Here is a 26,307-nt window from a genome sequence, read left to right as displayed (position 1 = left end):
AACAAATACAACTCTTATGAGATCCATGCTTTCTCTGGGCCTGACTGTATAAGGAACAAGGCTACAAGCCTTCATTTTTCCCACACTGTAATCATGATTGGAGAAATGGACACTGCGTGTACTCAAACAGCCTTTATTTATATCTCCACAAGACTTTGCAGATTCAGATACACAGCCTAACCACAGACGTTAGATTGCCACAGTGGACTGTCCAGACAGAGCAAGCTTTCCTGGGTGACACATTAACTGTTTGAGCACTAAGCCTTGTAAAACAAGCCGTAATGGACTAAGCCAGGGGTCCCCAAACTACGGAATGTGGCCCGCCAACAGATTTGGACCGGCCCTCTGAACAATGCCTTATAGTGTGTTCACACCAAACGCGAATGAAGCGTTAAGTGCGAGTGATTTACATGTTAAGTCAATGCAAAGACGCGATGACCTACTTGCGGTGCGAATTGAGCGTTCGTCTGATTCAGGCGATTTGAAAAATCTGAACATTTGGCGAAAATTCGCGCCGCGTTAACCAATCAGGAGCTTGCTCTAGTAGAGCCCTGACCGAGCGGCAGAAGCCCCTCCCATGACGCGAAGCGAATTTCACGCGAGTAAACTCAAAATGTTCAAGGTGTGAACACTCTTTGAGACATTTAAAAAATTTTTTTTTTAAATATACAGTTTCACTTATATCATGTATATATTTGATAATAAATATTGGCTTTCAGACTGAAATTTTGCCAAGTTACTCACATAGCCTAATTATTTGTTGAATTCACCTACCAACAGAATGGTACGCTCAACATGAGGTACAATTGCGAAAGCTGACCCGCAAACCAGCAGAAAATTTCGAAGTGACGACAAAATGGCCAAGCGGTTGGGAAAGAGAAAGGTTAATTAATATGCACATGTAAATGTTTTGAATTTGAGTAGCACTCAATATGAAAAAAATGTCATTATGCTCTTTAAATAGGCTATATCTCTTGAAAAGTAATCATTTGTCTGTACGGTGCATAACAAAATGAACTATTCTAGCATTAGGAGGCATAATAAATACATTTCAAATCATAATTAAATCTCCACAATAATTCAAGTAGTACCTCCGGCCCATGAAATTTTCTGTTACAAACCGACCCGGCCCCCCATTAAAGACAGTGAGAATTATGTGGCCCTTGCAGAAAATAAGACATAAACCATTGAAATAAAACATACATAAAATACTGTCTGCAATACATTCGGAACATTATGTTCCACCTAAAATGTTAAGCTTTTTTTTAAAGAGACGCCATCTTAAACACTAAAACGAACAGGTTATGTGTTAAATACTCATTCGCAAAAACAAGCGAAAAAAAACCTATTCAAACGTGCGGACGACCTTTCCCGGTGACGTAATTCTGAGAGAGCCAATCAGATTAAACCGAGAAAAGGCACCGCCTCGTGTAAACCAAACGCAGGCAGGGGGATCATGTCAAATAGTGTGCAACGAATAACGCCGTTCTTTTCACAAATCGTATAGTAAACGTAATTCAGAGTATGTTACGCGTTATGGCGGAACGGACTACTTTCACATGATACGTGACTTTTTATTCGCGGAGGAAGTTTTTTGACGTTGGATCTGTTTCCCCCCTCTGCTTGCCTCCGGTGTGGGAGACCGTCTCTCCCATTAGCGCCTTTCTTCTGCTGCAGTATGAACGTGGACGAGCATGGACGCTGACGGATCCCTCTAGTGTAACGTTACGCGCATTTCGGTTAAAGTCTTTCGCGCTGTTGGAGATTTTGAAAACGACGTGGATTACATGGAATATTAAATAATGGCGTCGGCGGGAAGTTTGTTTTGTGGATATTAAAGACGTGGTCGTGATTGAAGGAGACACGAAATAAAGGTGAGAGCAGATTACGGTGATACCGATACTTTGTTGACAAATAGATATCGATGACGTTTTGACGTAAGTTACAGTTGTTGACGCTACTCGGTACGTAGCGTACAGTTACTAGTGATATATCAAGAGTTTTATCTGAGGTAAATCACGCACTAGGATCAGTCGAAATTGTTTTTTCGCCTCCAAATATATGCGTTTAATTTATTATCCTGTTCCATATTCAGTTTTGATGCTTGCTTACTAGTTCATTTAGTAAACGAAATGTAAACTCAAGCAATCCTTTGCTGCACGTCTGTTTTGTTTACAGTAATTCGTGATACAAACAAGTAACGATCCGTGTTAACTTTCATCAAGTCCACGAATAGTGCAGATCAATGGCTAACAAGTTACATTTTAATCAAGTATTTATGACAGAATGTGTATCAACATAACACGTTATACATGCAATGTAAAATATGTCATTTTCTTGTGAAATTTGCATTTAGTCAGGTTTAGTCAGTCAGGATTCCCCTTTGGAAGGTCGCTGTTGCATCATGGCATATGCTTCAGATAGCCATGCAGTGCTGAGATGTTTAACCCATGTCCAATCATGTGTATACTCTCTTTCTGACCCGTATTTCTTCATGTTTTTCTTTGTGCACCATAAAAACCATCCAATTTCATCATACTGTGCAGTTACGTTGCGCTTCATTGTTCTCTGTGTCCAGCCATTTCTATAACCCTGACATTAACTGTATTTACAGTTCAGTAGCATGCAACTTACTGGAGCATTTTGGACTGATATGTTATACATCACATAGTTATCGAAGTGTATTAGATGCGTGAACGAAATGTTGAAGCAAGAAGTTTGAGAGATCATAAAGTTTCAACAGATCACGGATCCTTGTGTAGAACATTACATTTGGTCATTCATCAGACGCTTTTATCCAAAGCGACATACAATGAGGTAAACAATCGAAGCAATTGGACGAACAAAAGGACAACAAAAAGCATAAGTGCAGTTAAAACTGGTCTCGTGTAGCCTACCACAGTATACAAAGCAAGGTTTTTTTTTCTTTAAGGATAGAAAGAAACATAAGTCAGGACTAATCGTTCAGGTGTTGACGGAAGATGCGTGTTTTCAGCCGATTCTTAAAGATGGCTACAGAATCTGTTGATCTTTTAGCAGCGGGCAGATCATTCCACAAATGTAAAAAGTACTTGACACGTAAGAGTGACTTTTCTCCCTTTTTTGAATGGCACTACAAGACGTTGTTGGTTCCGAGTGTTGGGATCTGGCGGGTACATAGGTCTGTATTAGCGAGGGAAGATAGCACATACTGTCCTATGGTTCATAGTTAGGTCAGTGAAAAACAGTGTGAGAGAGAGACTTGCTGACTCAGCTGAAACCCCAGCTGATTATTTTGGCATGTATGCCAGGCTTAGATAAGATGTTTGACTTTCTTAACATCGGGCGTCTGTAGGAAAGCGTGGTTGTTTGTTTATTTTTGACATGTGGTGCGGAGAAAGTCGACTGTGACCAGACAAACAAGAGTTAAGTAAAATAGAGTTCAGTTATTATTTAGTTTGTCTTTTTAAAGGTGGTTCTCCATTCCAGTTCCAGCAAATAGTAACTTGAAGTTGGTTATTGATCATGCATGCTGTGGGCACAGGGTTGGCCTTAAAAGGAGAGGTCTGCAGCGTTCGGTTATATTGCTTATTAAGCAGCACTCTTAAGAATTTATTGCCAACAACTTTGATTTTCAGATTCTGCACTGGTGGTCCAGAAGTTGTAACGGATTTAGCACAGAAGAGGAATTAAAAAGATGTGTTTGTGACTTTTGAACATAGGGCTATTTTTTTAGTTTGATAGTCTTTATAGGAGCAAAATTTTACATTGTAAAAAAAACAATGTGAGTGTGGCATGCAGGGTGGGATGAGAGCCGTGAGGGAATGACGCAAGGCCGGTGACGCGACTGCACCGGTCTCGCACGGATGCGCTCAGGAGGCATAAGAGAGGAGCAGCAACGGGGAAGGTCGAGAGAGGACCAGTCCTGGACTTTATGTTCTGTTTGTTTACATACAGGTGAGGGTAATTCATTTTTTTGTCTGGAGCCTTATTTGATCGCCAGCTGATTTTGTAAGTTTGCCTGTACAAAGAAATGAAGGGTCTATAATTTTTATGGTAGGTTTATTTTAACTGATAGAAACCAAATATCAACCCAAAAATTTTGGGGAAAATTGTCATAAATTGATTTGCATTTCAGTCAGTGAAATAAGTATTTGATCCCCTACCAACCAGCAAGAATTCTGGCTCCACAGATTGGTTATGTGCCTATAAGGATTACAGAGTAGTCCTGTCACTTTAAATCAGCTTGTTATGTACAGTATTTTAAAGATGCCTGCCAACAGAATCTGTACCTTCCATTTCAACCTCCCCGCCACCATGTTCAAGACCAAATAGGTTTCAAAGGATGTCAGGGACAAGATTGTAGACCTGCACAAACCACAAACCTTGAATAGGTTACAGACAGAAGCTTGGTGATAATGAGAAAACTGTTGTTGCTAGTTTTTTCAAATAGGAGAAATACAAAATATCTATAGTCGCCCTTGGTCATTGTGGGCTCGGGTTCTACTCGTCTTTTCACGTGAGATATAACAACAAGAAAAAAAACGAAATTGGCAGGTCGCACATGGCGAGTACATGTAAAAAAACGCTTGCGCTGTCTCAGAAATATACACAGTTCCTCAAAATATCGGTGTTGTACAGAAGTTGGAATGTTGTTCAGGTTTTACACATTTTGGTGTACTATCCCTTCAGTGCATCCACTTATCATTTATAATGCAGTTTGTGCGTTGCATTATGCTTGATTAGAAAATAAATCATGTGAAATGAGATACCATGGCAGGCCTGATTTATTGTAAATTATATGTGCATGTGGGTGTAAAGAGAACATGAAAGTGCTTGTATTCATGGACCATGAACGAACCTCTCTAATGTTGGAAGAGTCACTGCTGTATATTATTTAATTAAACTTTTTTTAAATTAGATGTACTGTGTAAGCAACACTTCCTGTAACTCTCTGTTTACCGCCACTGGGTCCGTTGACTTCTGAACATGGAATTTTATGAGTCATATAAGATGCCATGGCCGTTAGCCCTGCGTGTTCTCTTAACACTGTTTAGCTTCCATTTCAAATCATTGCTTTCATTGCTACTTCTGGAATCTTGGGAATTCTAGCAGCTTTTTTGGTTTGTTCTCACACAGGGTTAAAAAAAATGAAATAGTTTCTACTTAAATGCAAGCATGTTTGTTTTTTAAATGATTGACATGAAGTGTGTCAGTATCGTAGTCATTTTCTCTTTTTGGGATGCTCTGATGAGGAGATGTTTGTATTGTTTCAATGTTAGATGGCACTAGTTAATAAAGCCTGCCTCTTCGACCTTCATTCTATTTACTTTAGCTATTGTGTCTTCAATGTCATCTTTACCATGCTGTTCTACCACAAATATAAAGTAAGATAGTGCGTGAAAATTCAGAACATCTATCTAAGTAGGACACTTTGGTTTTTTATGCAGTAATTTAGTAATAGAGGATTAAATTATGCTTTGCAGTCACCTTGGCTTTCTGTCTCATGTCCCCTAGCATTGTTTTGCTTTTTGCTGACACGAGTGAGTAAATGATGACAGATGTTTTATTTTAAAGTGAACTGTTCCTTTAAGATGGACTGTTGTAAAGTCATCGCAAGCCTTTTATGCCCTTATCTTAAAAACAGAGGAGAGGTGGAATACCTTTCCCTAACGTTGTGACGACTGTTTGCTCGCTTTGTTCCATGTCTCACTCAGATAAAATGTTATTGTGCCAGGTTGCCGCCACGCTCTGCCCACACCTCACTTTAAGGTGCCTGGCAGAAGACTCTTCCTTCCTCTCTGCACCTCCTCATCTGCATCTCCTAAGCAACCGTCTCCACACATGTTGTTTATTTGAAAGAATTCCCTCAGGAACCGATGATACAGTCAGTGTTCTGTTATTTTTGGCTATAAGAAATACTTTCTTTGCCACTATTTTTCGTTTTTTTTTGCAGTGGAATTTTGCATTGAGGAGTTTATTTTGATTTGTAGAATAAGGGTTTGCTGGGTATGTCGAGGCTGCTTTATTGGCATCATACTATAAGTTTGAAAAGTGTATTTGTCTCCTATCAAAAACATGTAGTCTATTTTGTTCCTAATGTTGGAATCCTTCAGATATAAGAACAATGGCAGAAGCTACAGACATCTAAAAGCTTGTCTGGTTTAGTAGACTTTCATTGTGAAGTTATTATTAGTTCTTTTGTTTAGAACTGACAGCATTTAACCTGCATGACTGCAATGCCATCTGATTGCATAATATGCATCGTTGATGCGTAAACATCATGTGGTTTTGTTGGTGTATTCATCTATCTGTTGATATAGTTGTGAATATTCATAAATAAAGGTTTATTTTAGTGAATTGGTGTGTGAATGAATAAGAGTCACGATAACGTTTTAGGTCCTCAAATTTTTTTTTCATAGTACATCAAGCTCGAATCCTGAAAGATGATGATTAGGCCTATGAATGACTACTTCAAGCACCTTAAATCTATTTGAGTTTTTTTAATTTATGCCAAGGTACAAAATTGATCTTGAAACGAAACGTTATGTCTAGTTCTTTTGCAAAAATACTTTTGGCACTGCATTAATCTGTGTAGATCTCCATGTGTGTTATTTAACAGGAACTTCTGAAGAAAGGGTGTAAATATTGTCTTTGACGTGAACTTTGTTTATCTTTCATGTAATGGGAATCATTTCTTCTTTGACTCAATGAACCGTTGAAGACAACCCGTCTTCCTTTTAGGATCAGCCTCCATTATGTTTGGAGTTACAAAAATGCCTCTATTCCACCCAGCACCCAAAGTTTGTGAATTGTTGATAGATTATAATGTAATTCAGTATGTGTCGATTTTCCTTCTAACGAAAGCCCATTGAGGTGCTTCGCATCTGTCAGAGAGTTTTGGGTTACATGCCTAGTATTGAAGACCATGTAGTATTGTATTCACACTGGAGTCCACCCTTTTCCTCTGCTTGGTTGGCACAAGCCGCTGATGTCAGGCCAGTTTTGCATTTTTCTCCCCTTACAAAGTTTGAGGTTAGGATTTGAACCATGGAGGTTGGTCTGGTGTTGCAGGAAAAATCCATCCCAGTCCCTTTGACGAAGTTAGAGACGGCAGGAAACTCTTTATGTTGCTTGCCGTTGTTTTCACATTACTTATTTTTCCAGTGCTGATCTCATACTTTCGTAATAGCCCATATGTAAACTCAGATGGAATCGGCGGACATTGAAATGTTATGTGCTGATTTTTGGAGAAAGACGTGTTCAATTCTACAGTGATATGGATGTGTCAAGCGGAGTACTCTTATCTCTAGCTAAAATTAGGCATATTCTTGAATAAATGAATACACAAGAGGTAAAACTTAGAATGACTGTTGTTTAAAATTCAGTAGAAATTTTGCAGACAAGTGCAAGTGGATTGTTTCAAACCAGTACAGCAGTTTCTTCTCAGGACCACCGGCATTTCTGTTTACTGTACGTCACATTGTACATATTGGACCATGTGCCGAAATTAATATGTTCATATATATTAAACTGCATGCAAAACAAAAGTGTAATTGCTTTCTAACTAACCTCAGCTATTGATTTGTGTTTTTACAAGAGAAATGGTAACTTTCATAAAGTAAAGAGTTTTCAACTTTTAAGCTTTTATTAATTGTGTTTGTTTTAGAACATTTGCTAAAAACTAATGTTATGAGCAAGATATATTCATTTGTAAATTAATGTCCTTAATCTGACTTCCTTTTAGTCTTAAATCCTTTCCTTTTTTGTCTATTCTTTTCCCTTAGTAGGTCACTCCTCTGTAGATGGTTGGCTGTTGACAATGCAGCCTGGTTGTTCTTTGCTCATGTCAGAAGTGCTGGACTGTGTTCGTGCTGTGATTGATTAACATGGGTAAAGCCGCAGGTCTGGGTCAGCGACAGTCAGTGTTTCTCCTGTCTGCAGTCTTGTTTAGCCTCCAAGTCCAGGTTAACTCCTCCCACAGAGGGCTGGATTAGATCAGTTTGCTGTATTCATGGGATTACTGTCCTGTTGTCTGTTTGTGAGAGACGCCGACTGTGCACAGTCACGTACAATAACTACTGCTTCTGTTTACTATGCTGATGACATGTTAAATTGCATGTGGTAGTTTCCTTGAGTTTCAGTCTGAAAGGAGTGTCTTGTTTACTTTTGTACTAGGGAAAGTCAACAGTCAGCGTAAACCTGTATTATGTTGTGTGGTTCTGTGGAATTATGTGAAACATTGGCTGTGTTGAGGATATTTTTGAGCCTTAAGATGTTTGTTATGATGAAGATATTTACGAGCCTTAAGATGTTGGTTTTGTTTTACATTTCGATGTCTGGACTCTGGATTGATGATTTTTTAAAATTCATCTATGAATGAGATTCTTTCAGTATGATCAACACGGAAATTATCAAGTGAATCATCATCACCGGTTGTTACTACAGCATGTAAAGTTTTTAACCAGGTGGCAACAATTGTGATTGTTGCTATAAATGTCCCCAGATATCGGATTTTAAGATGTGCTACTGTGACAAACCCAAATGCATGGAATGTATATGTAGTCCTCGCCATTTCCTCTACCTTTTAAATTTGCAATATAACATGCAATTTGTGGTTGTCAGTCACAGACATCCAAACAAGTTGGAATTCCAGCAGTCTGCAAACATTTAGAAATTGTTGTCACTTTACTGTGGTAATCGGTGTGTGGCTAAAGACTATACATTTTGTTTGTATGTACGTTTTTTAGTTGCTGTAAAATTGTTTGTCTTGGTTCGCATATTGTTGGATACGGTCTCTGTTTAGATCAACTGTACAAGTTTTCAACTTTTGAGAAAAGTTTGCTCGGAAGAGTTTCTTTTTATGCTGGACATTTTAGATGAAGTTTTAATAAATTAATTTTGGTTTGATTAAATCTGTTTGCCAAAATGGATTATAAACCATTCCGCTTCTATTCATGGAAAGGCATGCAAATATGGCTACAGAAATCCAGGAAGGCAAACATCTAAATGAAGGCTAAACCAGCGTAGATTATTAACCAATAATGATAATTTATCACTACACTGCTCTACTTAAAACACACCTTCTGCGAATACTTGACAGACACATGAAAAAATATGTACACTAAACCTCTTCTCTCAACAGGTAGTGGTCTAACTTTTGTTGAAACTAGTAACTTTGTATAAGCACCTGTTGTACTATTGCTCTTTGTATGACATATGGCTTATTGCTTTGGATAAAAGCGTCTGCTAAATGTAAATGCTCTGCACAGGTCATTCACATTTGTTTAGTAGATGCTTCAAACCACTTTTCAAAAGATTTCTTTTATTTTTATCTTTAGTCACACCTTGAAGTAGATGCTGGAAGGCATGCTGATGAGATTAGTGAACCATCACTGTCCAAAGATAATTCAAGTGAATAACAACTAGGTCAGATTGTGCTAACACGCGTCAGATCAACTGGACTATTAGTGACGTGGTGTTTTCTAGGATGGCCCCAAATACATATCTTTGTTCGAATTCTTTTTGTTTTTAAACAATGGCGTATGCGAGCAGTTTCAGATCATAGCCTAACTGAAAATGATATTTGTCACAATGTCCAGTCTTTCTGTTATCTACTTCTGTCTACATTTTCTTAGCTTATTTATTTCCAGATGAGCAGTTTAGTGGGTGTCCAATGTATAAAGAATGATGTTACACTTTTATCAGACTGCTGAATGGAGTTCCATCAAAGTTTATTCATTGTTTATTAACTGTTAGGGTTATGGTCCATTTTGTATCTTTATACTGAAACATGTTTGTAGTCGTGGCACAACCTCTGTTCATGAGCTTGTTTTTGGTTTACTCTGTTTAGAGGCCTTGTCTTTAAACTGTGCTTCTTGCTGATGATAGAATTCAGATATGTGTGGGGAAAACATAAGCTGAGATGAATGTTTCTGTGGGTTAGATTCAGGGGGGGGCGATATGGACAAAAAATTATATCTAGATATTTTTGGCGATTTTAACGATAACGATAATTAGACGATATCCATTAAAAATGTGTTTTTAAAAGTCTGAGTTATTTAATCACTGATGATAATAATGGGCACAATGTTGAATGAAAACAGTGCTTATTTATTTTCTTTAACATGTAATTATTCAAGTAAAAACAATTCAAAGACATACATAATACTAATTGAATTAGTGTAAGAACATCGAACTCTTGAGTAAACATTCAGTTGTACACCTCTGCTGTAATGTAAATTGTACAGCATACAAGCAAGATGAAATTATAATATATGATAGAAGTTGGGGAGGGCAGTTGAGCTGAAATAATTTCGACTTGGCACTTATCCCACCTACTGAATCGGCAGCATTTATTTTGCTATAAACTTGGTGATAGCATTTGTAATGTCTTGCCACTGTTGCTTTTCTTATCGTAAGGCACATTTCCGCTAAACGACTCCGCTAAAGTTTGCTGCGTATGTTGTGCAGCAGGTACCTTAGCCGATGTCGACTTTTCTCGGGCAGCGGAGTCTCGGATCTTTTCATACTCTTGGTATTCCTTACTATGGTTGGTCGTCAAGCTGCTTTTAACAGCAACATGTTTCCTACACACTTTGCAGAGTGCCGTCTTTTGCGCACATCAGTTTTCTCAAAACCGAACCACTTCGATGCAAGTGAGGTTGAGCCACGTTTAGCAACTAAGTCATCTGAAGTAAATTGCGAGGCTCTGGGTGTCTGCATGTTGTCTCCTTCTGTCAAATGTTTAGCATTTCCACATTCGTTAACCGGTGTTGAACATGCGTGCGGCCATGCGCTAACCTGCGAGAGAGATGACGACGTGTATGCATACAACAGCAATCACGTGACGCCCTGCTGCAGCCTCTGAATGTGTGGAGTTTTAATGCGTGTTTTGGAGTGTTTTTTCTGAGTAATTAAAATACTCGATAATGATAATTTGCACATCGTTAACACAACAATCCCGATATTATCGCAGACGATATATATCGCCCACCCCTAGTTAGATTCTCTTCCAGTGTTTTTGGTCGATCCAAAAAAATCTTATTTCTCAAAAGTTCAGTTGTGCAGATTTGTCAATGCCTTGATATTTACACAAAGTAAAAAAGGCAAATTATTTGCATTATTACAGTCCCGGTGAACCAGAAGTTGCGAAAATTTTAACTTCTGCATTCTGACACGTTTCTGAGTGAAAAGCAATTTCAAAGGAGAAAATTTGTGAATTAGTGGGTGTGGCTTGCGTTTTTCACTGCAAATGATTGGATTTGTAAAAACAGCTGTTGCATTGATTCTGCAATGAAGCTGGCAGCAGACTGACTGTTGAATGGGAGGTGTCAAAGGATGGTCGGGCCAAGTTGTCTAATTTACATAATTTGAGATGGATTGTCATTTCTGGGGGGAAGTGCATTTTCAGATTTGAACTGAAAATTATGAGGGTTCGTGAATTTTAAAAAGAAAATGACCCACATTGATAAGTTATTTACAACAAACGCTGCAATATTTCCTGAAAAAATAAGAATTGTGATTTTCTTTTTTTTTCTCGCAGGGACTTTAAATATTGTCTAAAACATGACTGTGAGTAAAGATGACGGCAACATCTTGGTAGATATAACACGAAGATTCAGACTGCAAGGTTCTAAAGATTTATTATTTCATGACATGAGTCATCATCTGAGGTGTGGTGGATAGTGTTCAGACAATTATATGACTAATGTTACCATGGACAACTTTTAAGCTCTTCATTTCACAGTGAAAATTTGGAAGACCTAACTTTTTCCACTGGGAGATTCAGTCATGTCGTCATCCATTGAAAATTAAGGTGGTTTGCTTTGTTTACCTGCCCACATGCTGCGCTGTTGCCTTGGTGTCCCTCCCCTATCACTACAGCCGCAGCTTATGTATTATGATGTCATGCTGCTTTGGTGATGTTGCTATAGTGAGGGCACTGAGACTCACCTGATCGTCTGGAGACACTGTCGTTTCATAGACATCATAACTGAAAGACTGGGGACACGATGAATCGTGAATGTTATTTGGCGCTAAAGAAAGACCATACATCCCCATGGCAATTTAGAGATGGGTAAAATCACAGCTTAGCAAAGAGGAATGTGAAAATACAAAATAAAAGTAACTTATGTAACAAACTCACTTGTATTGGCCCTGTTGAACTTTGTCATTATAAAATAAGCAGTGCATAATAATAATTCTTCTCTGTCATTCCAGTGAATTTATATCAACAATTTTTATCTCAATTGTTTTCGTGAGTATTCGTCACCCCTGCACCATGCAGTTTATTGCGATTATATGAATGCAGTTAATCAGCAGTTGTCTGGCCATTTTGAGATTAGCATTCAATAACACAAGCAAATATGTGAGATATATATATATATATATATATATATATATATATATATATATATATATATATAAGACATATACATGTCCTTGCAGCATACTAAAGGGAGCAGCAGAGAGAGTTTTTCTTTTGTCCGTTCAGACATGTAATGTGGTCTATTTTTAGCAAGGATCGTGATGCGATCTCTTCATAACATAAAAAATGCCTGCTGTGTGTGTTGGAGTCCATTGGATTTCCTCGAGCAGTTTACTAAGTCACAAGCAGGTGATGCTCAGTGGTATTTATCTCATTGGCTGTTTATTTAGGTTGTCTTGTTGTAAAACGCTCAAGTGGATTTAAACAGATTGAACTTTATTATTTCAATGTGTCTTGTCCAGCTTTAAGTAAAGCCGTTTATCAGCATGCCAGTAATGGCTGTGTTCTCTCATGTCACACAAAGTTCAGTGTGTATTCATAGCTGCTGTATCACTAACACCACAGTGCCGAATGACAAGGTTAAGATTCCTGTTTCTGAAATCCAATATGCCCATAGTGACAGGTCCCACCGTGACAGAAATGTGGGCCGTTTCCTGCGTGAAAGAATATAGTCCTGCGTCCAATTAAATTGAGTTCTGTTTAGCTGTTTAGGAGGTGCTGAAGCATGCTGGAAGTTTGTATTATGTTATATTGGATCTTGAACATAGCCGTAGGGCACAGAGTAACAGAAACAGGCTTCTCATCTTTCCACGAGTCAACGGCGTGAGAAACAACTCTAAAGAGACCATACGTACTTGAGCTTTTTATAATGAGATTCACTGTTGGTTTAGAAATGGATACAGGTTCTTGAGAAACTCAGAGAAGTTGTAAACCTAGTATTTGATGAGGGTAAGTGTTTATTACATGGTTCCCATAGCATAAAACATAAATAAGTTTTTTAAGTTTAGAAACCGTTGAACAATTATTAAACCAGGTCAATAAAGTGTTTCATTACATCGTGTTTGCGTTTGGTCTAGTTTTGGCATCTGTTTAGCTTCTATATCTCATCCCTACAGTGAAGCATGGTGGTGGCAGCATCATGTGGTGGGGATATTTTTCAAACTGAAAGTTTGGAAACTGGGAACTGGGAGACTAGGATGGAGGGAAAGATGAATGCAGCAATGTACAGAGACATCCTCGATGAAAACCTGCTCCAGAGCGCTCTGGACCTCAGACTGGGGCGATCCGCTTAGTTAAGGATAAATTTGAGTGTAGTCTGCTATAGATTTGTGTAACGTGTGTATGTATTTATGTATGTACCTGTAAATGTATGCTAAAGCAACATGCTTATGTTGCTTGTCTTATATAGGGTACAAAACACTTAGGACTGACATATTTGTGTAGGCCTAATATAGCAGCACAGTGATGTAATTGAGCTGTATCACAACCATGGTTTTCATTGGTTGGCCGTGGCATTGAACTGTTTGCTGGCTCAGCAGTTTTACCGTGGTGAGGTCAGGAGAGTGTTTTTACTGCACAAAAGAGCCAATCATCCTAACCCTTTACCTACCTTTCCTTTCATCATCTTTTTGTGAGGCGGATATTTCCTCTATATGACCACACCTTGGTTTAAAAAGGAGTGTGTGTGTACATGTCCTTGGCTCTTTTCAAATAGTCATTTGTGATATTTTCACTGTTCTATTTAATTTGCTGACAGCTAGCTATGTGGGGACTTGGGGTGAGACCAATTTCAATTTCCCGAATAGAAAATGTTGGAAAGAGAAGAATGTTTTCTTTGGTGGCTTTGTGTTAAACTTTTAGTTTGATCTGTCATAACGCTGGAAGATGGAGAAACTGTGCTTTGTGTTCTCTTATAATAAGATTATCATTTGTATTTTGTCAAATGTGAGGCATCTAGTCACTTGGCGAATATTATTCTCAATAAATATATATGCACTTTTGAGGATTGAATGAACAGCGAAACTACATTAAGCTGCAGGTTTCAGACATTCTTGACCAGAAAGCTTTATGAAACGATTGTGTTTAAATGTGACCAGTTGTAAAGACCAACATTTTGTTATTTACATTGTTTTAGTTGGTTACTTGCATCCTGTTCCCTATAGTTTCATGAGAGATGTGTTTTGGTTTAGTGTTTCTGGTTAAGACATGCTGTAAGAAACGTAAATGTTTTTTTTGTTAACTCCACGCGAGAATCTCTTCCACAGGAATGTTTCAGTACTTCCAGTATGTTTGAGCGCTTCCTGTTTGAGTGTATGATCATTAAACTTCCTGTGGTCACTGGCTTGATGAGAGACACAGATAAGAGATGGGCATGGAGCATTTTCAGTTCTTGATGATGCCAAGTCCTACACTTATTAGGTGGCTTACTTTCAGCTTAAAACTTGTCATGTTGTGCCTGCAAAACTGTAATGCTGTAACATTTTCAATATGAATTTAAATAAAAATGTTACAGGATTGTCTTCTCTTGATCATTGACAGAAGCATCAGTTCAATTATAACTGATCTTTTCCCTCTTCTCATTTTTTTAGGGTAAGAATGGCAAATGGTGTAAGCTGAACCTCATACGCACAGACTCTCTGTGAGTTGGACCGGGACGGTCCCACGATATCCACTCATCGAGTTAAGGGACCATGGGAGATGGAAGTGTCCATGCGGTGGGAGAAGGGATAAACCAGTCCCATGTTCTGTTTGATCGCTTCGTCCAAGCCACCACCTGCAAAGGCACTCTCAAGGCTTTTCAAGAGCTTTGTGAGTTCCTGCAACTCAAGCCCAATGAACACTGTGTGTTCTACCACAAACTCAAGTCCAAGCTCAACTACTGGAAAGCCAAAGCCCTCTGGGCCAAATTAGACAAGCGCGCCAGCCACAAGGAATACAAAAAAGGACGGGCCTGCGCCAATACTAAGGTATCAAAGTTTCCCTGAGGCGAAAAAGTGTTTTGTTATTAAGTCTCTTACCTGCAATGTGCTGATGTAGATTGTTTCTTTTATGAACTTAAGAAGGATGTTTTGTACTTGTGGATTGTGTTTCCCAGTGTCTGATCATTGGAGCCGGACCATGTGGTTTACGTACAGCCATAGAGCTTGCATTCTTGGGAGCCAAGGTGGTTTTGCTAGAGAAGAGGGATGCTTTCTCTCGAAACAATGTGCTCCATCTTTGGCCTTTCACTATTCAGGATCTGAGAGGTCTCGGAGCAAAGAAGTTCTATGGCAAATTTTGTGCTGGAGCCATTGACCATATCAGTGAGTAGGGATTTTTTGGGGGATTGTGTTTAATCTATAACAGCAAAATTACGCAACCTTTTACAGATTAATTGTTTGTTAGGCCTTCTTGCAAAACCGTCTTTCTAGCAGAAACTCCTGTTAATAATCTTGTAGGCCGCCAATAATAAGGTGGTCTTGTGTATATATAGGCCAACATATAGGCCAATCGTTTGAATAGCAGTTTTTCTCAGCAGATCGCTGGTGATGACCATAGACCACCTGAGATGTTAATACTATTTGTAAATAGTCTAAATTGTCGTTTGTGCTTTGGGAATCTCTTCCTGCAGGTATTCGACAGTTGCAGCTGATGCTTTTGAAGGTCGCTCTTTTCCTCGGCATTGAAATTCACGTCAATGTGGAATTCAAAGGCCTTGTTGAGCCACCAGAAGACCAGGAGAATGAGAGTAAGATAACTTACTCTTACTCAGATGTTCCGTTCATTTATTCCCACTAAACCTAAATATGGCTCCTAAAAGTGCTTTGGCATATCCCAAGCGCTACCATGTCTTGAGGTGAAAAGAAGTCTTTTGAACACGCTCTTGGTTTTTCCAGGAATTGGGTGGAGAGCCGAAGTCCACCCCAGAACACATCCAGTCAATGAGCTGGAGTTCGATGTCATCATTGGGGCTGATGGGAGGAGAAACACACTGTCAGGTGGGTATATAGCACTTCTATGATATTGTAATTAAGATCATCCCCTAAGGTGTTCAACGTCTGTACAATGTTAACCATGGGGCTTGGACTGACAGTGTTTTTCCGGTTTTTACTTTTAGTGAAAGAGCAGAAGATTAGAAAGGCTTAAGGGGGCCTCTTTTGACTCGGGCCATTATGCAACAACCTAGCAAGACTCGCTGTTTTTTGTTATCGATGAACTAATTCTTGTGAATATTGATGCTATCTTCAGGGTTCAGAAGGAAGGAGTTCAGGGGAAAGCTGGCTATTGCCATCACAGCAAACTTCATTAACCGCAACACGACTGCAGAAGCAAAGGTGGAAGAGATCAGTGGAGTTGCCTTTATTTTCAACCAAAAGTTCTTTCAGGACCTTAGAGAAGCTACAGGTATGATATTTGTATTTGTTGTGTGTTTTGATGCAATTTGAGAAACATCAAATTTGGTTTTGCCTATTTTGTGAGTGAGTAACAAGGGTGTATTTTAAGGGGGTCATCAAAATATACCAAATGTTAAGTTTATGCTATAAGATAATAAAATAATGACTTGTACACGGATGTTATCAGTTTTTTGTACCATTGAGATTTATATTTTTCTGAGATAAACACGCTGTGTGTGTTTGTGCATGCATGGAAATGTTGGACGGTTTAAATGAGATGTTATCCGATCTGGTGTTTACATGTCCCGGGGTTTCAATGGGAATGATTCCGTTATTTCTTATGTGTACTACTTTATGTAAAGTGTTGCTCTTAATCAAGCAACAGCGTGACTATTTAGGCATAGTGTTGTGGGAAGGTATGAGAAAAAGACAGGTGCATCCTTGCCATCCTCACGCCATTGCTTGTTTATTGGAAGAGCAAACTAAATTTGATCATTGGGAGACAATGAGTGATCGACTTCATGCCGCGCTGCAGAAACTTAACAGTGCATGACAAAATGATAACGAGAGCGCTTTGAAAGCACATGAAGCGGATATTTTGTGTCATACACCAGCCGGTATGCAGAGTGCCTCACAAAGATGAACAATTTCCCTGTGCCTTATTGCTTGTTTTATATTAATATTATTATAATGCAAGTTCGTGCACTCAAAATAAGGCATCTGCGGATGAGCGTCTAAAACAAGAACTAGTGGGGAAACTTTGTGCATTACCACTTCATAAACGATAAGAGAGATACGAAGTTTCAAATGACAGGACCACAGATACGGACGCGATAGTCATTTCCTTCAACAGTACGTCCAGTAAGTCAAACGTCATTGCACATGCGCAGAACTCTCGATTTCAGGTTTAAAACCAATCCTGTCAAGCGGATTAGAAAAGTTAAAATCTGAACTAAATTTGAATCGGTTTTGCCATTTTTATTCCGGTTGAGGTGTTTATATGGAGCATTTTCACTGGGATTGGGCTTTTAAACAGATTACAGTGCTCCACGTAAAAGTATCTACTGTTATCACTGTCTCTAGTTGAAGGAGGTTGTGGGCGCTTCTCTGCTGCACAGATGGAGCTTAATTACATCAGTGAAAGGATGCAAACAACTTCCTCTTCAACTTCCCCCACTCATCACGTCTCTGTTCTCTTGATGTCATTTTTCAGGAATTGACCTGGAAAACATTGTGTATTATAAGGATGACACGCACTACTTTGTCATGACTGCCAAAAAGCAGAGTTTGCTGGAGAAGGGCGTCATTCTGCACGTGAGTAATCAAAGACCGGTGGACAGACTCTGGCTACCACTCACTTCTCTTTGTCTCTGTATCTTAGACTAAGGGGTTAGACGACAACCTTAGTATTTATTAGAAACTAGTCAAAACACATTTGGGCCTGGAAATAAATTATGAATTATGAGGATAGTCTGTTACTGTTTACTCTTCAGCTCAGTTTTCAGTTCTCCCAAGTTTGTTAAACCATTAACAAGGAACCTCTATGTCTCTCTTTCTGTTGCATGTATGCGTATTCATAACAGTTGATCTAATGATGCACAATTATGACACCATTTATTGGTGCAAGAGTGCATTCTTTTTCCGGGATAATTTAAAGAATCCAGTTGGACCTCTGACTAATGCTTCGGCATCATGCCTGGCCTATAATGGACTCACAACAAAGCCATTCTAAATAGCGAGCTGTGATAAGCCTATTTTGTTTTAAAGAGCTTGACAGTTTGCGGAAACAAACAATGCTCCATCACAACGGCGTAAATCAGTGAGAAATGGACCTCTTAGGCATCCCATTATCATGCATCCCATTATCATACCCAAAGCCTCGCACTAATGTTATTTGCTGCGTTGTGTTTCCCAACAACAGACATCTTGGATTGCTGTTTGTGAAACATCAAAAAGACATTTAAGACACAACCTCTCCAGTTCCACTAATGCTTATTGTGTCAAATTAAAAATGTTCTTCTGTCAAAGCATGCAACAAATTCGGAATGAGGTCATAAATAAATAGTTGTTAACATGACATCCTACAGTGTCAAAATTATTTTGATATTGTGTGGCTTTTAGTCTTTGTGAATGAGCTTTGAGGGCATTGAGGGTCCGTATAGGTGCTGGAAATCCTGAAAAATGATTGATTTGAAATGTATAAACTATGCATATAAACTACGCAATAACTCGTATATCTGATATTTGTGACTACTTTAAATGGTCACGCATCTGTAAAAAAAAAAAAAAAATAAAGAAACGCGCCGCTTGCGCATCCATAGTCGAAGCGCAATAACATTTGAATCCATGAACAAGTGTCATTTTTTGTCATGTAACTGTACCGCAGTCGATTGTGCAGTTTGGGAACCCAGAGAATTGTACATGAAAATTGCAGCGCAGTAGCCAATAATGTGCTAAGTAGCATAGTTATTTCATAAATACTTTTGTTATTAAAAGTGTTAATGCATATTGTCAATTCGGAGGTAGAAATACTCCAAACTCTTTTGTGTTTTGTCATTTTAATAAAGCAGCAATGTTAGAATAAAATATACATATATTTAAGAAAAGTCAGGATACTGTAGTTATATAGGTTTTATTTCAACAAAGTTGTTACAATGCAAATATGAAAAACTGTCTAAATGACTGCATTGGTAGTTCTAGGGTTAAATGATTTATTTTTCTTGCAGGACTATGCCGACACAGAAATGTTGCTTTCCAGGGTGAATGTTGACCAGAAGGCTCTGCTGTCTTATGCCACAGAGGCTGCCGACTTCTCCACCAATCACCAGCTTCCTACGCTAGACTTTGCCATCAACCACTACGGTCAACCTGACGTTGCAATGTTTGACTTCACCTGTATGTACGCCTCAGAAAACGCGGCACTAGTCCGCCAGCGCCATGGTCATAAGCTGCTAGTAGCCCTTGTGGGGGATAGTCTTCTAGAGGTGGGTAGAATTTAGAGTACTGAAAAGACACATGACTTTCACATTTTCTTTCACATGTTTTTCACATTTGATCAAATGTGTACAACATGTTATTCCATGGGTTTCACATGGCAATTCACATGGGATTCACACTAAAATGTTCCAAAAACACACATTTCACTTGTGATCACGTCTTTTCTGTAAGAGATTTGTATCCTCATATGCTGTTACAGAACCAGATGGTGAATTTCCATCAAGTAGAGAAAATAATGTGTGCTGTAACAACTTTCTTTTTGAAATGACAACATTTTCTCACATAAATTTAACATCTGTGGCAGATTCCTGTGGATAGTGTTTCTTTCCTTATAGAAGTTGAACAGTTTAACAAATATTCATTTTTATCATTGACTGTAATATATAAAAACAAGTTAGACAAGCAATATGACTGATGCATTTTTTTTTGGCATGTAGCCTTTTTGGCCAATGGGCACTGGAATAGCAAGAGGTTTTTTGGCCGCCATTGATGCAGCGTGGATGGTGCGGAGTTGGGCTCAGGGAAACTCTCCTCTAGAGGTTTTAGCTGAACGGTAAGGCAGTTTCTGTGTTTAAAATCGAATAATGGTGCTCTGTTTGATCATACTGCATGGATTTAGTGTATACTCAATCTATGTAAAACGATAGACTATGATGTGGGAAGAATGTCAAAAGTTGTATTCACTGTGTTGGGTGTTTATTTTAGCGAGTACATTCCAATTGCGGTCATCGTGCATTTTTTTTGTCCTGTTTGGAAATTAAAGACCAAGAGCATTGCATTGTGGGAGACAGTACCTCACAAAGTGTGTTCTTGTTGCACATTTTGGCTAATGTGCTTGATCACACAGAATATTCCAACAGCATTTTCGTGGGGAAGCAAAAGGCATTAAGCCTCTAGGATCTCATTTTGTGAAGTGACTAATAGGATGAAAGCCAAGCTGACGGCAATTTTGGTCTCATTACGGTGTGTTAAAATCATGACTGTGGCTCCCTTGTGTTTCAGGGAAAGTGTCTACCGACTGCTGCCTCAAACGACACCAGAGAATGTGAGTAAGAACTTTAGTAAGTACAGCATCGATCCATCTACACGGTACCCGAACATCAGCCTTCACCAAGTGAGACCCAACCAGGTTGGTTCATGTTGATCATTTTACATCCCCCTTTTTAAAGTTAAATTATTTTACATGGTAAATCTGTACACGATTGACAGACTTCAGAATCCGTTTTGTCAATGGATAACACAAACATTTTGTAGGTTGTCTGTCTTAGTTCTTTGAGCTCTTATGCCAGTTTACTTTTCGACAGGTACGGCATCTGTTAGATACGGGAGAGACCAAAGATTTGCGAGTCGATTTGGAGAATGTGGTCAACTCCTCGACTCCTAAGCTCACAAGAAATGGTAAGTACACTTCACACAGTTTTGAGTAGAAAACGTGCATATTTTTAGTCTCAACTAAAGTTTACAACATTTTTATATTTTCATTCTAGAACTTCTCCTTGAGAAGCAATTGCAAGGTAACTGTGGATTGCATGCCACCATGTTATAAATGAAGAAAAACGTTGTAATGTTTTCTACAAAAAGTAACTGACCCAGGGCTGCACGATTACAACATTTTAAAAAATTATCTTCATATGAAAAGAAGAAAATGAATGAATGAATCTTCATATAATCATAAAGATTAGTTTGGTTAGTGAAAATGGTCAGAATATCTATTCTATATCTATAACTATTGTGTGTTTGGACAACTGCAAAGCATATTCTTTATGAACTAAAACAAATGCAGTTTTATTCAATGTTTTTAATTGGTCGGCATCGGCTATTAAAGCTCAGCTTAATTACTTGTAAATATTATAAATAGACAATTTTGACAATCAGACGTGATATGAAACACAATGCTGAAATCTTTATTATCTATTTTTTCAATTGTGCAGCTCTACGTTGATATAAACCGGAATGGAATCTTTTAAAGCTTTACTATTAAAAGCACCTGTTGCACTACTGTTGTTAATATTATGCACTAACAAACATTTGGGGATGTTTAAATAGAATAACTGTCTTAACTATCTCCCGACATCTTTAAGTCTCTAGAAATGGAATGAAATGCACCCGGAGTCTGATTTGATCATGTGACTAACAGCCTGGATGCCGGAGCGTTGTGATACTGACTAATCTCACACTTCAGAAAGCTTGGGAGGATATGCTTAACTTTACTTTGTCCCTCATAGAATCCATCGTGCGCTCCAGTAAGCTGCTGAACTGGTGTCAGAGGCAAACGGAGGGCTACCGAGGTGTCAACGTGTCTGATCTAACCATGTCCTGGAAGAGTGGCTTGGCCCTGTGTGCGGTTATCCACCGATACAGACCAGACCTCATGTAAGTGCAGTATGCCACATGCCGGTCCGAACAAAAGCCCTGTGTTTTTATCGTCTATATTTAGAGATTCAGGAATGGATGACAAACGAAGCCTCTGCGATTCGGTTTGGGAAAAATAACAAACCTATAATTTGAGAGGAAGTATGATGGCTCTGCCGTGTAAAAAGGCAGCAGACGAAGGCAAAGTTCAAGAGAATAGTATCAGAATTAAATTTTCATCATTTCTGGGATATAAACAATCAAGTTGTCTTACCCTCATTTCCTTTGAAGAGCTATTTCCAGCTCTGTTTGTTATGATATGGTTTTATTTACTTGGCTTACTCATGTGATTGCTAAAGCACACTGTAATAACAGTACAGCTGGGGCAGTGGTTCTGGTCCAGCGGGGCAGAAGGGCAGGACCACTGCTATAGCTATTCTTACTCTGCGGCATGGTCTAGAGTGGCAGAAAGCATATTATCACAACACTTATAGCAGACGCTGAGCGACCTTTAAAAGCTTCTTCTCATGAGCTGTTTGCTACGGTCAGCTGGGCTTTACGGCATTTGTGTTTGTTAGACAGCATTAGCGGAATTCTCTCAGAAGGATACTGTATGCCAGCATTTCCTTCCATCATGGGCTCGATCCAGAAACTTGCCATTGTAATAGTGTGATTAATGCAAATAAAGCTCTACATTTAATAATGTATATTTCTTAACTGAGTATGCGATTCTTACCATTTACATTTAGGCATTTAGCAGACGCTTTTATCCAAAGCGACTTACAAGAGTTCGGGGAGCAATAAGCGTTATGTCATACAAAGGGCAATAGAACAATAGGTGCTAATACAATTTTATTTACTGTATGCTAACTTAAAATGTCAAGTTTAATCAACCTGATATCATGCTATTGTAATTAGCAACTTGTAACCAACGGAATAGTTTTATGATATATATTTACATGCACATGAATCTATTTACATGCCACATGAGCATAATTGGCACTATGGATATGTTTGTCTCATCTGTTTTATGTTGTGTAACCATAGTGACTATGAGTCTCTGGACGAGAAGGACGTGGAGAAAAACAACCAGTTGGCTTTTGACGTGGCTGAGAAGGAGTTTGGGATTTCTCCCATCATTGCCGGGAAGGAGATGTCCGTTGTGGTGGAGCCTGACAAGCTGTCCATGGTGATGTACCTCAGCCAGTTCTACGAGATGTTCAAGGACACTGTGCCACCTGTTGGTGAGTTGCAGTCATAGCATTATTCTTCTAAAGAAAATCTGAAGATTTAAAGGAATGTATATTAGCTGATGTTATGATGCCTTGGTAGAGACCCACTTCCTAGAAAGATGTAATCATTTATTTGTAAGTTCTGATCATTTGTCATTCATATTTTTGTCCTGAAACAGAAAACCACAACTTAAGCCCAGAGGAGAAGGCTGCGTTGATTGCTAGCACTAAATCGCCCATCTCCTTCTTCAGTAAACTGGGTCAAAGCATCGCCATCTCCCGCAAAAGAAATCCCAAGGTAGTGGCAATTTCTTAAAAGAAACCATAGTTTACTTTCATTACTGCAGAATGATTTATTATATTTATTATAGACCTCTAAAATATTGTTGTAAACGCTCAGCTTTTCCTACAAAATTTCTCGCAGGACAAAAAAGAAAAAGAACTGGACGGAAAAAGACGAAAGACCAGCCAAGCAGGACAATCAGAAGATGTAAGCCCATGTCTTGGTTCTGTCATAAATGGACAAAATATCAATTAACATTGAGAATCTCACTCAAAAAGCATTTATTTCTGGTCTCTAAACCTCAGGAGGAGCTGCAGAGGGTTAATCGAGACGACAGGCCGTCCATAGCCTCGGCTCTGGTCGATCGTAAAGTCGACTCCTCCGCAACAGCGAACAACAATAACAAAGTGAAGTCGATGGCCACGCAGCTGTTAGCGAAGTTTGAGGAGAACGCTCCGGCGCAGTCTTCAGGACTCAAGAGACAGGTGAGCTAAAGATGTGGTTTAAAATATCAACGCGTGATGTAAGGGCAAGGAGATGTAACATTGTGTGCGCACAAGTAGGTCTAAGTAATATCATGTTATTAACTCTAAGGAGATGCGCTGAGAGTCGGTGTTACTGATATTGTTTGTGAGAAGCCTGATAGGAATGGTGCGTGTCTTAAAACTACAGAAATCTTAGAACTGTTGTGGATGTGTAATAGCCAGTATTTATTTATGCTGTGATCTGTTCTAATGGACAAATCGTCATGAATTATTGACATCAGACAGGATTTGGGAGCATTTTAGTGCTTGTGCAATGGATCACTGTGGTGGTGCTGATGCTGCCGTCATTCGGAAACCTTCTATCGCCATATTTCGTTATTTGGATTTAATAAATCGTAAATCATTAATAGAAGTCAGCCTTTATGTTTGTCACTAGGTTTTGCAAATATTTATCCAGTGAAAAAGTATAAAAAAAAATACCATTTCTTGTAAAACAAATTTTTGTGTTTGTTCGGTCGAGCATTTGGTAATTGAAAAGTTTTTTGTTCATTCTTCCTTCATGAAAACTATTTAATACTGTTGACTGACTTTAGAAGACTCTGTTCTGTTAAATAAGTTGTTTCCGCTTTCAAGTTGCGTTTCATTTAAGCACATATTGCTAATGTTTTCTTATAGTCTTTTACATTTCTTTATCTTTTAGTTTCAACCGTATGTGCATGCTTACGGTTCTTTTCTTTTGCATTTCTTCTCTCACTACTTTCATGAACATTGATGGTGGCTTACGTTTGGCATTGGCACTTGCTCATGTTTCATTGGTCACTTCAACTGTCATGTACGTGACACTGGTCACAGGGGGACTCGATGCCCAACCTGGGCCCCTCTTCCGCCCCACCCACCTTAAGAGAGTTAGCACGGCACACTCCGGTTCCGGCATGGAGGAAGGTAAAAGTGTAGTAAACCCCCACGTTCCAAGATTCCCATTACACAATCACCAACTTGGCCCACTCACCTATTTATTGTCATTGTCTTTTTGTTTAGATTTTTTTTGTCATTTGGTGAACTTTCTAATAAACATTTTTAGAGTGCAGACCTTGTTTAACTTTTTGGATTTGTTCAATTAAACATCCCTCACAGGTTTACTATACGGAGTTTAGGAGTAACTACTTGTTGTGTTTGTTAGATTTTTTACTTTAAGCTATTTTAGGGATTTATTTTTAGATGACGTAGCCCTTTAAATTGCCTTGAGAAGCAAAATGAGTTTGCAAGCAATATTTTTGTTGCATTTGTAATTTTGGGAGATTTGTGAAACTGAATGTGTAGAATTGTGTGTGTATAGCATATGACATGAATATGTTTGGTCTGTTTGTACATGCGTGTGTGTGTTCAGAGGCGCACACAGTTACAGGAGCAGATGAGTTTTCGTTATAAGGAGAAACTGAAGCATCAGACTCTGCCCATGAGACAGGAGCAGGTACAGATAGCTGGAGTAATACACGTAATGTTGTCACCTGCGGTTTCTCTAGTGTCTCTCTCCCTGTATTGTGAGGTAGAAAAACTGTAGATCTACGAGGTGATAAGTGATTACCCCATTAACTTGTGTTTACTTGTGCTGTTGTTGTAGTTTCCCATTTAATAACACTAGAAACCTAGAGGCAGGTCTCTCAGTGCTTTATTTGCATTTCCAGTTTGAATAAAATGAATGAACCAAATGCTTTGCTTATTGTTCTGGTGCTTTCAAATTCCTCATTCCTAGATTGTTGAGGTTTAGATGTGGTTTTGATAGCTTTGATATGCATTCGGTGCGCATGGGAGGTCTCTGTGTGTTTACTCAATCCTAAGTGGCACTTTAAATCTCTTTGTTTGAAAGGTATTTCCCTTTTTGTGTTTTACTGTTGTTTGTAATCCGTTAACAACATTCCTGTCACTCAGCATGTGCTATGAAAATCCCATGTGTGAGAATTGCTCAACTGATTTGAATCGATTTACTATAACAGGCAGTTTGAACTGAAATATGAAAATGATCATCTCTAAGGTTTTCTATGTGGCCTTTAAAACACTTAATGGCCAAAGGAAATATCCTGAATCTACAATACATACTACCCAGCTCTAGATAGAAGTCTGTCGTTTGTGTGTGAAGTTTCCTTTAAAGTCTCATTACGGTCTAATTTCTTTGAAGGCCAGCAGCGGTACTGAAGTCTTGAGGAGCTGCCCTAAGAAAACCATTTTCCTCTCTTCTTCCTCACTCTCTTCATCGTTTCTTCCACACACACAGGTGATGAGCATCGTTCTGTCGTCCGTCTGTACTTACTTTGGCATCTCTCTTAGGGTCTGACTC

The 26,307-nt window shown here is 38.8% G+C and overlaps 1 protein-coding gene across 4 annotated transcripts in view; it reads left to right on the top strand.

The window, feature by feature from the left end:
- Nucleotides 1-1,437: 1,437 nt before the first annotated feature.
- mical3a (microtubule associated monooxygenase, calponin and LIM domain containing 3a) overlaps nucleotides 1,438-26,307 on the top strand; it is a 50,174-nt gene continuing 25,304 nt past the window's right edge. For all 4 annotated transcript variants that reach the window (XM_079465581.1, XM_079465580.1, XM_079465579.1 and 1 more), the window contains exons 1-19: nucleotides 1,438-1,874; nucleotides 14,839-15,216; nucleotides 15,345-15,552; nucleotides 15,861-15,977; nucleotides 16,126-16,227; nucleotides 16,478-16,633; nucleotides 17,837-17,937; nucleotides 19,350-19,607; nucleotides 20,058-20,173; nucleotides 20,623-20,749; nucleotides 20,925-21,018; nucleotides 21,108-21,134; nucleotides 21,846-21,993; nucleotides 23,020-23,216; nucleotides 23,384-23,502; nucleotides 23,629-23,694; nucleotides 23,793-23,972; nucleotides 25,360-25,443; nucleotides 26,149-26,244. In XM_079465581.1, coding sequence (XP_079321707.1) covers nucleotides 14,941-15,216; nucleotides 15,345-15,552; nucleotides 15,861-15,977; nucleotides 16,126-16,227; nucleotides 16,478-16,633; nucleotides 17,837-17,937; nucleotides 19,350-19,607; nucleotides 20,058-20,173; nucleotides 20,623-20,749; nucleotides 20,925-21,018; nucleotides 21,108-21,134; nucleotides 21,846-21,993; nucleotides 23,020-23,216; nucleotides 23,384-23,502; nucleotides 23,629-23,694; nucleotides 23,793-23,972; nucleotides 25,360-25,443; nucleotides 26,149-26,244 — 2,472 coding nt within the window. In that variant the 5' untranslated portion in view covers nucleotides 1,438-1,874; nucleotides 14,839-14,940. The remainder of the gene's footprint in view (nucleotides 1,875-14,838; nucleotides 15,217-15,344; nucleotides 15,553-15,860; nucleotides 15,978-16,125; nucleotides 16,228-16,477; nucleotides 16,634-17,836; nucleotides 17,938-19,349; nucleotides 19,608-20,057; nucleotides 20,174-20,622; nucleotides 20,750-20,924; nucleotides 21,019-21,107; nucleotides 21,135-21,845; nucleotides 21,994-23,019; nucleotides 23,217-23,383; nucleotides 23,503-23,628; nucleotides 23,695-23,792; nucleotides 23,973-25,359; nucleotides 25,444-26,148; nucleotides 26,245-26,307) is intronic.

This window comes from Barbatula barbatula, assembly GCF_947034865.1.
Source record: "Barbatula barbatula genome assembly, chromosome: 10".
In the NCBI taxonomy this organism is placed as follows: Eukaryota; Metazoa; Chordata; class Actinopteri; order Cypriniformes; family Nemacheilidae; genus Barbatula; species Barbatula barbatula.
The sequence above is the reverse complement of the archived record's forward strand: the minus strand, read 5'-3'. Positions and strand labels throughout refer to the sequence as shown.